The sequence below is a fragment of the Antechinus flavipes genome, chromosome 4, assembly GCF_016432865.1.
Source record: "Antechinus flavipes isolate AdamAnt ecotype Samford, QLD, Australia chromosome 4, AdamAnt_v2, whole genome shotgun sequence".
NCBI classification, from domain to species: domain Eukaryota; kingdom Metazoa; phylum Chordata; class Mammalia; order Dasyuromorphia; family Dasyuridae; genus Antechinus; species Antechinus flavipes.
The window spans coordinates 168,472,002-168,486,338 of NC_067401.1; the positions used below are offsets into that span (position 1 = coordinate 168,472,002).

At 42.0% G+C, this 14,337-nt stretch overlaps 1 protein-coding gene across 1 annotated transcript; it reads right to left on the reverse strand.

Moving 5' to 3' along the window:
* Nucleotides 1-1,216: 1,216 nt before the first annotated feature.
* Nucleotides 1,217-13,744, reverse strand: CBX2 (chromobox 2). The gene is made up of 5 exons (XM_051995440.1): nt 13,499-13,744; nt 13,318-13,361; nt 11,944-12,009; nt 8,952-9,057; nt 1,217-7,042 (listed from the first exon to the last, which is right to left on the reverse strand). Exons 1-5 carry the CDS (start codon nt 13,568-13,570, stop codon nt 5,744-5,746), a joined length of 1,587 nt encoding a protein of 528 aa, XP_051851400.1. The 5' UTR covers nt 13,571-13,744; the 3' UTR covers nt 1,217-5,743.
* Between the last annotated feature and the right edge of the window lie 593 nt (nt 13,745-14,337).

Sequence of the window (14,337 nt, forward strand, 5' to 3'; positions counted from 1 at the left end):
CCCTCTGAGCAGAGGGCAGAGGTTGGGGGCACAAGCCTGCCCTTCTGACACAGGATTGTATCTAAAGTGGAAGTGTTAAGGTGATGTCCCAGGGAAGGGGAAGTTAAGGAATGCCAATATCCCCACTTTGCCCAGCCTGGATGCAGTTATATTCCCCTGGCCCTTAGGATGCACTCTCCTATAGTGCTGACCCCATTCTTCTCCAAAGGCTAGCGGATTAGTTGATCAGATCAGTAGCGCAGAAACTTAACAATGGCTAGTGTTTGCCAGTGTCCTGCAGTCCTGCATCCCATCTGGCCCAGCTCTTGGAGATTGTTGAAATGGGGTGTCAGGAAAGAGATGCAATTCCATGTCCAGAGCAGAAGCTGGCTGGTAGGCCTGTTGCTATCTAGTAAATTCTTAACCCGTTTAGAGCAGCTTTCAGAAAGCAAATTATAAATTGCCTTTGGTCTCAAGGTCAGGAGAGAGGGGCAACAGTATTATCCAACATCTCTCTGCTTTCCAACTCCATACCATTCTAAATCACTGTGGATTCAAATTCTCAAGACTCTTTCCTGCCTGGGTTGGATGTTGCATTCCTGTTGTGTGGTCGATATCTTTACCAGAACTGAAAAATACAGGCCTTTGCCCTAGTAGCCATTCAACCAAAGACCAGGCCAGCATCCAGGCCCAATTTCCTCTTAATTCAAAGGAAGTTAGGTCATCCCTAGAGGGTTGAAATTTATGAATAAATTCATGCTGAGGGTAATACAAACCTTAAAGGCTCAGCAAAGGTTATGCAATAAGCAAATCATCTCTTTATTATGAGCTATGGATTAGTGGTAGTAGTCCTATAGCTTCACATGTTTAATGGCAAGTCTCCTGGAATTTAATAGCAGTGTCCTTTTAAAGCATTACCACATGTTGCACTCAGGGACTGGTGTAGCTTTCCAACATCATTCCAGTGCACCCCCCCCCCCCCACACACACTTTTCTGCTTTAATTGTAAATAGCTTCTGTATTCCATAGTTAAATACAGCTATGGGGATGGAGATCAGAAAGAAAATCAATAATACAGGGTGAACCCTACTTCTGGCAATTCTTTATTTTCTTTTACGAAGCAATTTTTCCACACCAGCCCTCTCACTATACTACCTATAACTCGGGATCCTTGGGAAGCAGAGGAGAAAGAAAAATTTGTTTTGAGCTTGCAGCTATCACATTTGACACATGGAAGTTGAAAAGTAAAATTTTTTTTATTGATACACTAACTTATTAATAAAAAAAAGTTGTACAAAATCAAATGACACCATTTGCTAGTGTTTTCTTTTCCTGTAAAATAAATTAAGAGTAATCTAAAAAAAAAAACAAAAAACAAAAAAAACAAAAACCAAAAACCAAAAACCCCAGAACAACCTGCAATCTATGCTATAGTGCTAGTTTTCCCAAAATACTAGAAAACACACACAATCATGAGATGCAAACAAGAAAATGATTTAGTCATCTGAATACAACTTTCTCCCTAAACCTCCCAAACCACTATGGGCTTCCTTGGGGATGTAGAGGAAGGGGGAGGGGAAAGCACATTTTCCTACTAGTTGTTTTTGATTTAATATTTGGGCTGGGCTGCTGTCCTGATTCAACAAAGACCTTAAGCTTTTCCATGGTAATAACATATCTACTTTTGTTCTGTTTTTCTAAAAGCAAACAGCTGTAGTTTAAAGCAATTAGAAGTGGCATACATGGATGATTTGGCTTTTTTTTAAATTAAAAAAAAAACATCAAGCCAATCACTGGCATAATTACAAGAACAGTTCTTTTTTTCTCTCCCCTACCCCCTCCCTCCCCTTTGCAAACAAAATTTTCTTTTAACAAACCCTTCAGGCCACAGCCCTCCCTATCTATCAGAATCTGAGTGTAACAAAAGAAAGAACACTCTTTTTGGTACAAAATATATATATATATATATAAAAATATATATACTAAACCTCTAAGGAAGATGACAAAACCGACCACTTCTTCCTGTCCAATAAAAAATAAAAAGGAGACAAAAAACAGGATAAAAATATCCATTCAATATACAAATACTGCCATATAATTCGATTAGGAAACCCTTAGAAGTAAAAAGTAGCAACAAACCTTAAATCAGATGTTTGATTGACAACTAGCTATACATATGTGCGCACACACAAAAAACATAGCAGCAAATTTTTCAGGAGGGAAAAAAAAGGTAGACTTCTAAATACTAGTTTTGTTTACTGGTAAACATATGACACCAGCTCCAAACATCTGTCCAACACAGATGAAATAAAATGCACAATAGAGAAGTGTCTCTTTCAAATGTGTGAACAAACACATCTCTTATTCATATATGAGCCACTGGGATTAAAACAAAAAACACCTAATGTCAAAATTTTAAACAAAAGGGGAGAAAAAAGGCAGAACTGGTTAGAAATAAGGTGTTTCCTGATTCAACTTTGGACTTGAAATAGCTAGTTAACAGAAAGGCACAACGTTGTAATTTGGGGGAAAAGTCTTAATGCTGTATATGAGAGCTTTCTCAAATCAGACAAGACACCCAAGAACAAACACACTTGCTTTTAATAGCTGTAGTCCTCATTCACTAATGATCATAATTAGAACCCCTACTGTCAGCCCAGAGCCTTTGCTTTACTTCGCCTAAAAGGCAGGAAAGTGCTTGATGGGAATAGGCTGAGAAACTTGGAAACTTCAGCTTCATGGGGTTGGGAGGTCTGCTAAAAAGCAGTTTGCTTGCTAATAAGGTGACTCAAAAGCAAGCAGGGACATCTGTGGGATTATATACACGATACTTGGAGGCCCATTTGGGAGGCCTAGTCTTAAGAACCATAAACTAATTTGAGGTTAGTTTTACTACCCTCCCAGATCCATTCCTCTGCACCCCTGCTATGCTGGACTATGCAAATTTCTTCTTTTAACCCATTCTAGTAGTAGAAAGTGCATATAACCCCATTCGGACTATTCTGGGAATGAGGAGAAACTTCTCCCTTCTTCCTATTCTAGGCAGGGAACCTCCAAATTCCAGGTAAGCAAATGCCACTTCTTTACCACTATAAGAAATACCAAACGAGGAAACTTCATGCTATTCTCAAGAACTAGGTAAGAAAGGACATGGGAAAGGCTTCTCAATTCTCCTGCCTCACCTTGCTTCCAGTAGACATGAAAATGTTACTCCTTAAAGGCACAATAAGTTTGTATTCCAATACAATAAAGGCCAACTTTTAGTATTTGGCATATGGGTTAAGGACAACAAGGAAAGAGTCCCTTGACCATGGTCATGCTTCCCCAGAAAAATCAGTCTCGGTTAAGCACTCCTTCCAACCCATCCTGGATAAAAGCCACTTTGGGTTTATTTAAAGGAGATAACCTTGATAAAGAATTCTCCCTTATCCCTCCCAATCTCATTGGCCCCTTTTCTTTCCAAGATTCATTTGGCTGATTTCACACTAGAATAGTTAAAAACAGAAGTAGAAAATTTCCCCCCCTCTTTTTTGGTATCAAAAAGACTCTTTGATTACTTCTAGGCTGCTGGGCAATTACAATCCACTCTCCTTAAATCTTAAGACATATCTGACACAGCCTAGTTTTGGAAGGACCACAGCATTATGTCTCTTTCAGGAACAATTTAACATCTTATTTTTTACCCATCCTAGTGGTAGTCCCCCAAGTATCAATAGAATGAACAGTTTATGGAGGGAACCCATGGGGCAAAAAGAGCAGAAAGGTGAGTACCTGGAAACTGCCAGGTTTCTTGGACGCTTCCAGATTTGTTTGGTATTTTTAAAGGAAAATGGTCTATCCTCTTCCATACTAAAATATATCTCTAAACTAAAAGATGATGGTCTATAGTAGAATTAAATCTCTTTTCTGTTTGGTCCCAATTCCTAATCTGGGAAAGGATTATGCCAGTTTCTCAAAGGGGGCAGAACAATCCAGGACATATAGATAGGTTAACAAGATCTGAAACATCTCCCATTAATCTGGCCAGTGGCCCTTTCTTTATAAGCTTACTACCTCATAAGTATACCACAACAGCTATAACATAGAAAGGATGTTAGGAATGTCAATGTTGCACATCTGAACAACAGCTGGGATGGCTATCAAGAAAAAAAAATCCATTTCCAGGAACTGACTGGACATAGATTCTCTTAGTGGCTCCTGAAGGCCAAATAATGGGGCCAAATAACTGGCCCATCCAGGGGAAAAAACAAAAAAAAAAAGGGTCATTTTTCTTTTTTTCTTGGGGGGGGAGAGGGGAAGGACAGAGAGATAAGTTCTTCCAGTTTCTCAAAGGGGGCAGAACAATCCAGGACATATAGATAGGTTAACAAGATCTGAAACATCTCCCATTAACCTGGCCAGTGGCCCTTTCTTTATAAGTTTACTACCTTATAAGTATACCATAACAGCTATAACATAGAAAGGATGTTAGGAATGTCAATGTCTATTTATAGAAAAGTCCTCATAAACATACTTCTAAAACTAGGATCCAGGAATGGTACAAGTGTCAACTGAAACAAAGCTATTTCATCTTCCTATTCAGTAGTCACCCAGGAAATACAAGAATAAGTTTAAAGTGAAATGAGGAAGAAGGGTGTCACCTGGATACTAAATGGGACAAGAACTCTTAATGTCCATCATTCCCAGCACTCTCTTCCCTGAAGGTTTCTTGGCATATGATCATAAACAGGAAATGATTTTGGGATATGGGTTACTGCAGCAGTTAACTCTTGGCTAGAACCACAGAAAGATAAAAGATTATCTTACCCTAGGAACACTCTCCTATGCTGCTTTCAGTGTATACTTCATTCTACTCTCAGGTCACAGTTCCTAATTTTCAGGTATGTAAGGACACTGTAGTCATAGCAAATTCCTCACTTGCCTGTGTAACTTTGGCTACTACAACTTTGAGGAGTAAAGAGTTCATATGAAACTTCTAGGCTGGCCCATCCACGTATAGCACCTTCTAGAAACTGATACTAGCTTAAAGAAATGTATGTAAACAACATATCCCAAATATCAAGGAGTCCAATAAGACCTCCTCAACAGAAAAAAGGATTGTATTGAAGAACGTTCCCATGTTGGGGACAGGAATTGTTAACCCATAGAAGAAGGTGGCAAGACAATTTAACCTCTTTTGCTCTTCTTGGGGTTGAGTCACCTTCAGGTAACTACATAGAAAATTCACCTTTGCTATGCTGTGGCAAGAGGAACAAGGTAGGTAACAAATATGGAGAAAATGAAACACTCTTAAAAATCGGTTTCTTTCTTAAAATAGCCACTCACTGAGAGCCATTTGGCTCAACCCATTTTGCTGTGAACTGACAAATAATAAAGGAAGGAGTAGTAGTGTGTAAATCAGCCAGTACTACCTACCTGTAACAAAGGTCTATCTAGGTTGTACTAAAATAACAAGGAATTGAGATTTGGTCCCCTTTCCCTAATGCATCCATCCATGTTTTATGTTCACACATGGGCTGGGATAAAGGACAGGTTGGTGGTTGATGGAATCCTCTATATGTTTGTTAAATCGAAGGAAGTGAAAAAGCTATACCTTCCCAGTCTGTCTTCCTTTGGGCAGGCTATGGGTCACTTAAAAATACAAACAGACATCGTGACGAAAAAATAAAAATCAAAAAGAGAACACTATGAAAGGCTAAGAGGTCCACTTGAAGAAGAGACTCTGTCACCTGTGCTGTATCTTAAGACTGGATGACAGTCAGCTTCAGTAATGTCTCAGGTTGAAAAAGCCAACACTGGTTGGGGACTCTTTTACAGTGACTGTGATAAGGTTGGCAGTCACATCTGTGACAAAGACATGCTCAATAAGGCTTCGTGTGGGCTTCCAGTCCTGGCTGGTCTGAATGGAGACAGACAGATTCTGTCCTGCCGTGCCTGGGAAAGAGGCTGAGTCCCGTTCTGAGTCAGTGCTACTACTCTCCTCTGCAGTGCTCATCTCAGACAGGGCTGTTGTCTTTTGGCTCTCACCTGCAACCAAGTGACTCTCCTGCCCGCTGGGTTTGGAATTGCTTTTTAGCGTGTCCCTCTTGTTTCCAGAGGCAGCAACAACTGCACCCCTGGCTACCAGTTTCTCACCTTTCGTTTCAGGGAGAACTCCAGCCACTCTGGCGGTACCACTGCCCAGCCCCTTCCCAGCGGTGGGATTAGCATTACTGGAGGTTTTCAGATTGGCCGCTGCAGGATACAGGGGAAGCACAGCACTCCCTGGGGCACCGTTTTTCATGCTCTGCAAGTTCAAAGCCTGGAGGTTCAGCTCTTGGTTTGAAGCTGGTTGAATGCCAATGGTGGAGGCCCCCACTTTGCCCCCATTGTGTAGGCCCGGGGTCCTCCCCGACTTCTGCTCAGCACTCCCAGCACTAGGGGACGTCATAACTCTGGCTCCTGGCACGCTGAGTCCTAGCTCCCCCTTCTGGTTTCTCACTTTCAGGTCCAGTCCTAGGCCACACTTGTTAGAGGCCTGTGCTTTGAGTGCCAATCTGTTGGCTGCCTCGGCTTGGCTCTGGGTCATTCTATTCATGTAGTGCATAATGGAGCTCTGCCAGCTGATGTTTCCTCCTCGGCTGGGGCTGTCGGCCATACCTTTCATCAGGCTGGTCAAGTTCTCAGTGGCAGGTGAGCCACTGGGGCCACTGCAGGTCTCCTTGGCATGGGCTTTGAGGGCAGCAAGGCTTGTCACGGGGGCAGTGAGTGAGGATGGCAGTTTGCTCGATGGCCCCAGGTCCTTCCGAGTTGTTTTTAGCATCTTTGGCAGGCTCACGGGTCTTCTGGCCGCCTTCTGTTCTGGGGGAAGAGGCTTGCGACCTCTCTTTTTTCTGATGGGATCCTTTACCTCAGGTTTGGCCACCAAGATCTGCGCTTTTTTCTGAGGCACTGGATGGGTCTCTCGGCCCCGGGGACCTCTCTTAGATTCCAAGTCACTGTCATCTTCTTCATCAGAGGAGGATGAAGAGGTAGAGGAAGAAGAGGAACTGCTGGATTTTGATTTTGATGGCATATCCGATTCCTATAAATAAAAGAGAAATAAATTATCATCCTTTCTGTAAAGCTTAGTAGATCTTAAGCTGATGCACCTGTTACTCTTTAGAAATGAAAACAACAGAAAAGGGAAGGATTCACTTATTTCTTTTACACAAAGCTATCTAAAGCACAAAAGGAAGGTACCTTGAATCATATTAACTAGCAAATCATTGGTAAGGTATGAAATAGATGGCAGGCTCTTTCCTTTTTTTTTTTTTCCCAGCATTTCCTATGATAGCAAATTGTCAATTAACTCACTCTTTTGATTAGTATGGCATTCACCAATTAAAATCAGTTAGCACCTATCCTAGAAAACCACAAAATATTATCTACTTTTCCTGGGTATCTTGAATCATATTAACCAGCAAATCAGTGGTACGGTATGAAGGAGATGGAAAGCTCTTTCCTTTTTTTAGCTTTATTCACCAGGTTGTTAATTAACTCACTCATCCAACTGATTAGTCTGGCATTCATCACTCAAAATCAGTTAGCACCTATCCCAGGAAACAACAAAATATTACCTACTTTTTCCTGGATTCCCTAGTCCTCAAATTCAAGTCTCCAACTTATCATAACTTATCAAATACATTATGTTCCATTTGACGAGCCTTTGGTGCCCAATTCCAAATGTAGAAATCCCTAATTCCTTTCTTTTTATCCTAGTGTTTGGCTCTATGACAGAATCTAAAAAAACCCACAAATTACTGTCCCCTCACCCTTTTGAGGGAATAGAGAGTAAAAGGCTTATAACAATTTAGCCACCTGTCCTTAAACGGCCAACAATCTGATAAAAATTGAGAGAATCCTAAGCCTACTATTACTTCTCCCTCCTAACTTGCCCTCTCACATTCAGAAAAACAAAACTTTTTATAAACATATGTAGTCAAGCAAAACAAATTGTTCAGTTACCCCCCAAAAAGTCTCCATCTGAATTCCAAAGAACCTGCTGCTACAAAAACGTCCTCCTCTTTGACTTTTTTCATTGCCACTCAAACTATGTGTAAAACCCCTACTTAGAGGGCTAGGGTAGCCACAGTATACTCTATGGCTTACTTTTAATTACCACTAAAGAGCTGTAATTTTATATATAAAATTAAACCCACAAATATCATCCTATCAAAGTTTTTTTAAAAAAAGAAGAACTATGATACAGGCTTACTCAGCTTTTCTCAGAAGAGGGAAGCTTCAGTCTGAGACCCATTACTATTGAGCTTTCAAGACAGTAGGGATTTTTTCCCAGAGGCAGGAAGCATCAGCAAGGTGATTTTCATTTAAGACTAGAGAAAGGAACCAAACAATCTGACTCACATCTAAAACTAGGGAACCCTGATCTTCTGTTTATATAAATATTCTTTAAGAAGGCAATAACAAGATGACAGATAAATCAAGTCTATGGGATTAAACCTTTTATCTCTTTTCCCTAAGGGTGGGTGGGAATCGTTATACATGCAATAATCAACGCAGGATTCTCCATCTACCTTAACTGGGTACTCTCTTTTCTAAAAGTTCTCTTGCACAAAAACAAAGCCATCCCCCATTTTTTTTTTTTTTTCCTGGAGAAGATCAGGAGGAAAGAAAGGGAACAAAATAGTATGTGGTTTTCTAGTGCCCCCCACTGGGAGACACTTGCAGTGACAATAAGAAGCTTGGGGCCCAACCAATATTTTGTCTCTTTCCTGTGTAAAGAAAAGTTTTGAAGTGGACAAAAGTAAACTTTACATTTTTGAGATCACAGGCTTAATTTTCATTTAAATGTTCTGGATTTTACTTGAATCTCTGCTAAACATTACTCTCCATTCTCTACTTCCTTGAAAGGAGTTCTAAGATGAAGGGTAGGAGGGTGGGGTAAGGCCAGAGGAAAAGTGCCAGAAAATTGAAGATAATTGGCTACGAACCTTGATCTTGGAGCGCCTGCTACAAGCTGACACCACCACATGTTTCCTCGGTCTGCCCCTGGGACGTTTGCCTCTCTTCCGGTTCTGCACCTCCTTATCATGCTCCCTAAAAACATAATTATGAGGGTCACAGCTAGCACTGCATAGTAACCTTCCTATTTTACTTACTCCTAAATTGTCACTAGCAAGTCTATTCCTCCCTCACCTCCGGAGGACAGGTTTAGAGTCAGTTCATAAATAGTCTTTGAAAGTGAAGTTATTTGAGGGCTCCTTATCTCATCATTTACTCAAGCTTTCACAGTAGTCTCTAGATCAAAATGAGAAAGTACTTATAAAGCACTTAGCACAATGCCTGTCACATAGCAGGTGCTATATATAAATACCTATTTCCTCCCCTCCCCCCAAGCAAGGAAGATCAACAAATTGTATCTATATCCCTGTACTTTCTTATTCTCTTTATTCCCTAAGTATTTTGTTATACTATATCTTAGGCCCAAATATAAAACAGAACAATTTCATTAACTCAAATTTAGAAAAGGTTATCAAAAACCAAGGAGCTTTAAATTCCCTAACAGAAATAGCAACACTTTGCCTTTATCACAATGAACGATGAAGAAACTCTCTGGTAATTAAATGGTTTAGCAAACAAATTTCATGATTAACTAGCTTGGATTCAGATTCCAAATCTGTCACTTCTTTGTAATTTTGAATAAGTTCTTCTCAGGGACTTTTATTCGTTTGTAAAATAAAAGGATTAGGTTACATGAGTTCCTTCAAAATCTCAATTGTAAACTTATGATCTCTAAAATCCTTAACAGACAGACCTGTGATCCTAACACATACCAGACTGATATTTCCTTGTTTGATAATCTCATCTTCTAAAAGGGAGAACAGAATCCCAGAGCCATTTTCCTTACTGACCCAGTTTCAAAGGTTGAATGTCATTCTTTCAGGATTTAACATTATTTTCCACTTCTTTCCAAGAGACAAATTCAACAGATTCACTAAGTTTTTTTTTTTTTTTTTTTTTTTTGGGCAGACAAAAAATTAAAAGTTTAAAAAAAAAATGTTCCCCTAAAAACAATGTGGTATAATGGAAACAGAAATGGTTTCTAGTCTGAAAATCTGGCTTTGAGTCTTGCCTCAAATACATACTAGCTGTGTGACCCAAGTTAAGTCCTGTTAACCTCTCGGTGTCTCATTAGGATAGGTACAAACTTGGTAGGAGTTTTCTCATTGAGAATGACATACATACTAATGAATTCCCAGGTGAAGTCTTAAAAAAAAAACCTCTTAGGGAGAAGATGACAAGCATTGGAATATAATACACTTGCCATTCTAGGAGCAAAAATCTTTTTGTTTCCTAGATGGCTCCAAAATGCCCCATGTAGAAATTATTCAGAATACAAAATTTCTATTTTTGTTTAATTAACCAACCTATTTCCTCCCAAATCTGTAGGATATGAATTATTCACTAGGGATTCTGCTGAAAGATCTCTCGTATTCTGTTAACAAATTTTTAATGATCCCTTCCAAACCTGACTATTCTGCAAGTGGCTATTCTCCCATTTCTAATTATTTTTTAGTTCCCTTATCTCAAGTCATGACTCAGATGAGAAGCTCACAAAGAAACAAAGTGTGTGTGTGTAGGAGGGGTGGGGGGGAGGGGGGAGAAGTGGAAGGAAAATAGATGCAGCCTGAACTACATAGAATAATGTTGTCAGATTGACACCAGCTGTGAAAGCTTTTGAGTATTTAATTTATCAAGAAACCATGTCTCTATCAACAGGGCAATCAATTGAAAGTGGGAAAATATTAATCCTATCCAGAAACGACTGCCACACACTGCTACCAATGGGCTTGTTCAGAATTCTCTCAAGTGTACGATTTTTGAAACAGCATCACTGAACACAGTATGTACATTCCTCCAATTCTGATCTTATGGGAGGGGGGCATGCTTCCCCACTCCCCATTTTCTCCAGGGAGTTACTTGGGATGCATATTCCTGAACTCATTTCCTGCCTAAAAATAGAGACATCTAGAATTACAAACACATCTAACCCTAGGGAGAGGCAAAAAGGACCCACAGTGCTCACTCAATATCATATGTTTAACAGCCAAAAGAAAAATAAGTGTGCTGTCCCTTATATAGGAGATGATACAATATGGTATGTACTTTTGAGTTTTTTCTAGTAGTGAATGATACACTGGGCTATCCTTCTTTATTGCCTATTTTTCCTTTTTGACCAATGGCACCCATTTGTTAAGACAGCTAGCTTAGAAAATTAGAGTTAAAGCAATTTTGTTCCTTACAAAGCAATGGAAACTCAACTATGACTACAGCTTCATTTGTACCATGGACTAATCAACCAATAGATTAAAACAGACTATTTAAAACATAAATAACTGGAAGAGTCAGGTTCACAATTATTGAGACGAATTTTTCATCAATCATCCACAGCTCAGCTAGCTAGATATACAAGGGCATTAATTTCATGTTTTTAGAATTCTGTGTTTTCCCCATGTCTAAGGCAACCTTCATACATAGCAGACATACTTAATAGGATTTAAAGATTTTGAGGAGACCAGGGATAAAGCCTAATTCTCAGAAACTGAGGCAAAGAGATGTCAAATGGGTGACAGTTGGTCAATCCCACATTGCTTTTACATGTTTGCTGAACTAGATAACTAAATGCTTACTGGGTGTCTTGAGGTGCTATGGGATTTACTAAAAAGAAAATATAACAGACCCTATCCCTCAAAGACATCTGAGTGTTACAATGATCAAATTGAAGTCTCAAGGCACATCATACACCAGTTATTCTAATGTTAAGATAAAGCTATCATTGATGTCCTCCCCCATTTCTCCACCTTGACCTACTGCATTATGGGACTAGGCTTTAGCCCCTCCCCCTCTAGCAATCAGGAGAGGTACAATCTCCTTTCCTTCCCCCCACCCCCAAAGAAACAAGAAATATGTTAACTTGCTCACTTCTTCTGGAAGGCTAGGAGCAGTCTTGGATCAAGGATATTTTCCTCTGGCTCCCAGCTGTTATGTCTGGAAAAGCAAAGCATTGGGCAGGGTAACACACACAGGTGACATAGGTGAAAAAGACTGCTGAGTGACAGGCCACAAGAGACTTCTTGTATTTTATGGCAGATTTTTATAACTCAAAAACTTGAACTTTATAGAGACAAATTTAGAGAAAACATCAATACCGACATGGGGCTATAATTGAAACTCAATCTAGAACCCCTAATTACTTCTGTATCAAATGAAAAGGAAAACTTTTATTAAAAATAAAAATGATTTCTCCTTTTCAGAGGAAAAAAACACAATAGCATCTAGTGAAGGTAAGAAACCAATAACCTATCAGCCCAGACACAATGAAGGGGTTGCAAGAGATTTTATGGAAGGGCTAGAAACTTGTAAATAAGGTGAGGAATATTTAGCATAAAAATTAAAGATGGGTGAAGAATTAGGCACAACAATATGGTCAAAACACAAATGTATGAGGAAACTGTCAGGTCAAAAAATATTAAGAGAAAAGGAGGGGAAAATTAAAGAAAACGAGGGAAAAAAGTCTATAGGGAGCAGCTGGGCATAAACAGAAGGACTTTTCTAGGGATGCCAAATCCCCTCTCGTTTAAAAAAAACAACACACCATACATCAATAGAAAGCTCAGGTTACAGCAGGGAAAACATAGAAAGAAGGGTGTAGAGGGGTGTGCTGTTATGTATTTAGATTTCCATTTCTCTCTCCAGTGCAAGTTTGGCAATTGGGATTTCTTCCCTCATCCAAGCCCGGTGAAAGGACAGAGGAAAGGATAAGTAGGGTGAGAGGAAAAGGTGGTGGTAAAGGACTGTATCTTAAAAAGAGTAGAGCTAAGAAGGGAGGAGGGAAGTCGAGGAGGAGCGAGAGCAGCATGCAACAAATGGGGATGGGGGAGGCAGAAGCGCAGGGGACAGTTGGTGTACAGGGAACAGAGCTCTGCGCAGTAGGAGGGGAGATCCCCAAGCCCCGCTTATTTGTAAACAAAAGGTTAGCCCCCCTCCCCCCTCTTCCTTTTTCCCTCTCCCCCGAGGGCTGAGCTCCAGCTTCCCCTTTAACTGCTCCCGGAAACCACAAGCTGTAAAGACCCCGTCCTTCCACCCCCCCCAACCCTCCCCCAAACAAAAAACAAAAAAACAAAAACAACTTTGTAGGCTTCGCCCTCAACCCTAAGCCACCCCCAGACCATTCTCGGAGCCCACTCCGCCATCCGGGAGCCCGGAGTGGGTGAGGGGCGGGGGCTTTGGGGAGCTCGGAGCGCACGGAGAAGTTGCCCGGGCAGGAGGCTGGGAGCTCATTGTTCTCGGACTCACTTGGAGGACCATCCTCGCCACTTCACCAGGTACTCCAGCTTCCCCTGCAGGGAGGAGAGGGCGAGAAGGGTTAGGGTTAAAAGGACGCCTGGGACAGTTAGAGGAGGAGGGGGCCAAGGAGGGTGTGGAGCCCGGGAAGTAGGGAGGTCGGCCAGCTGTAATATACCCACTCACCACCCACCTTACGGAGCCTCTTGCTCAGGATGCACTCGGCTGCGAAGACCTGCTCCCCGACGCTGCTTAGCTCCTCCATCCCGCTGCAGCCGCCGCCGCCGGGAGCGAGGAGACACAAAAAGGGGAGTCCGGGGACCGCGCGCGCGCGCGCCTACCGCGCGTTCTCTGCGGCTTCACTGCGCTCCCCGCCCCTCGCGCTCACCCCCTCCTCTCTGTTCCTCTCCCCTCCCCGGTACTGGGCGCGCCGAAGCCCCGCAAAACAAAGCACCGCCCCCCTTCGGCCGCGCGCGGTCTCTTCCCTACCACTTTCCCCGCCTGCACAAAGAGCTCCGCCTTCTACCCCCCTCAGGGGCCCGCGCACCTCCTCCCCTTCCCTTCCTCTTCCCCTTCTCCTCCCACGCCCACCCGGGCTTCCAAAATTCCGAGCAGGCCAATGGGAAGGGAGGGCGGGAGGGGGAGCCCTGGCACTGGGCTGCAGCTGCTTACTGCTCCTACTTCTTTCTGCTCCAGCTCCAGCTCCAGCTCCAGCTCCAGCTCCAGCTCCAGCTCCAGCTCCAGCTCCAGCTCCAGCTCCAGCTCCAGCTCCAGCTCCAGCTCCAGCTCCAGCTCCAGCTCCAGCTCCAGCTTGCCTTAGAGGGGATCGGGCATTGTTTGGGGTGGGTTTCCCTCTTCCCCTCCAAGTCTCTTTCCCCTCTAGGGCCTTGGGATCTAGAGTTTGCGTCTCTCTCTTCTTGATAGATGCCCTGGGATATACGAGATAATTAGAAAGAGAAACTGAGGCACCCCAGCAGGTACAAGATAGGGAAGCAGATAGCTAACTCCCAGGCCTTTTGGGAGGGTGAGGTG